The sequence below is a fragment of the Haliaeetus leucocephalus genome, unplaced genomic scaffold (genome assembly GCF_000737465.1).
Source record: "Haliaeetus leucocephalus isolate CR32 unplaced genomic scaffold, Haliaeetus_leucocephalus-4.0 Scaffold320, whole genome shotgun sequence".
In the NCBI taxonomy this organism is placed as follows: Eukaryota; Metazoa; Chordata; class Aves; order Accipitriformes; family Accipitridae; genus Haliaeetus; species Haliaeetus leucocephalus.
Genome location: NW_010972756.1, coordinates 78,335 through 79,511, shown reverse-complemented (window position 1 = coordinate 79,511; position 1,177 = coordinate 78,335). Strand labels below are relative to the sequence as shown.

The window sequence follows — 1,177 nt, the reverse complement described above, 5'->3', positions numbered from 1 at the left end:
CCCACCATGACCACCCACCCTTCCCCACCGGTGCCACCACGACCATGTGACCTTCTCCACCGGTGCCACCCACCATGACCACACAACCTTCTCCACCGGTGCCACCACGACCATGTGACATTCTCCATCGATGCCACCACAACCACACAACCTTCTCCACCGGTGCCACCACGACCATGTGACATTCTCCATCGATGCCACCACAACCACACAACCTTCTCCACCGGTGCCACCACGACCACGCAACCTTCTCCACCGGTGCCACCACAACCACGCAACCTTCTCCACCGGTGCCACCATGACCACTCAACCTTCTCCACCGGTGCCACCACGACCACTCAACCTTCTCCACTGACACCACCCACCATGACCACGCGACCTTCTCCACCGGCGCCACCTCCCCGCCCCGGTGTCCCTGTGCCATACCCACGTCCTCACCAGAGCAGGCCCGGGCGTGGTCCTGGATGATGGTGCCGGAGGCGGGATGTCTGACGCGGCAGGTGAAGGTCTTCCCTTCCAACCACTCGGTGTGGCTGATGTTGGTACGGCTGGTGGCGGAGTAGGTGGCGGCACCTTCTTCTCGCCGCGGCGACGTCTGAGTGGCCGTTAGAAGATCGGGGATGCCGTCAACCAACCATTCCACTTCTATGGTGGCCGGGGTGAAGCCGGTGATGAGGCAGAAGAGCTCCACCGAGTCCTCGTCCAACTTGGGGCTGCAGGAAGTGGTGTAGAGGATCTGGACCTCGGGCGGGATGGGCGTGGCCGGCCCTCTGCACACTGCGCGGGAAGGGAGGAGGAGGAAGTTAGGGGGGGCTGGGGGAGGAGCTTCCATTGGCCAATGGGGCTCGGGGGACGTTCCACCTCATGGAAGAAGTTATGGGGCTGACAGAACTTTCCGTAGGGCGACGAGTCTTGGAGGACATCACATGAGTTATGGGGCTGGGGGAGGAGCTTCCATGGGCCAATGGGCCTTGGGGATGTCCCACCCCATTGAAGAAGTTATGGGGCTGGGGGAGGACCTTCTATGGTCCAATGGGACTGGAGGACGTCCCACCTCACCCCATGAGCTATGGGGCTGGGGGAGGAGCTTCCATGGTCCAATGGGTCTGGAGGACATCCCACCTCATGGCGTGGGTCATGGCAAGAGGGGAGGAGCTTCCATGGGCCAATGGGTCTT

General features: G+C 62.1%; 1 gene segment (V, D, J or C); it reads right to left on the bottom strand.

The window, feature by feature from the left end:
• The window catches only part of LOC104834224, a 4,377-nt gene extending 3,545 nt beyond the window's left edge, over nt 1–832 (bottom strand). The window contains 1 exon segment of the C gene segment in view: nt 439–832. Coding sequence covers nt 439–832 — 394 coding nt within the window.
• Between the last annotated feature and the right edge of the window lie 345 nt (nt 833–1,177).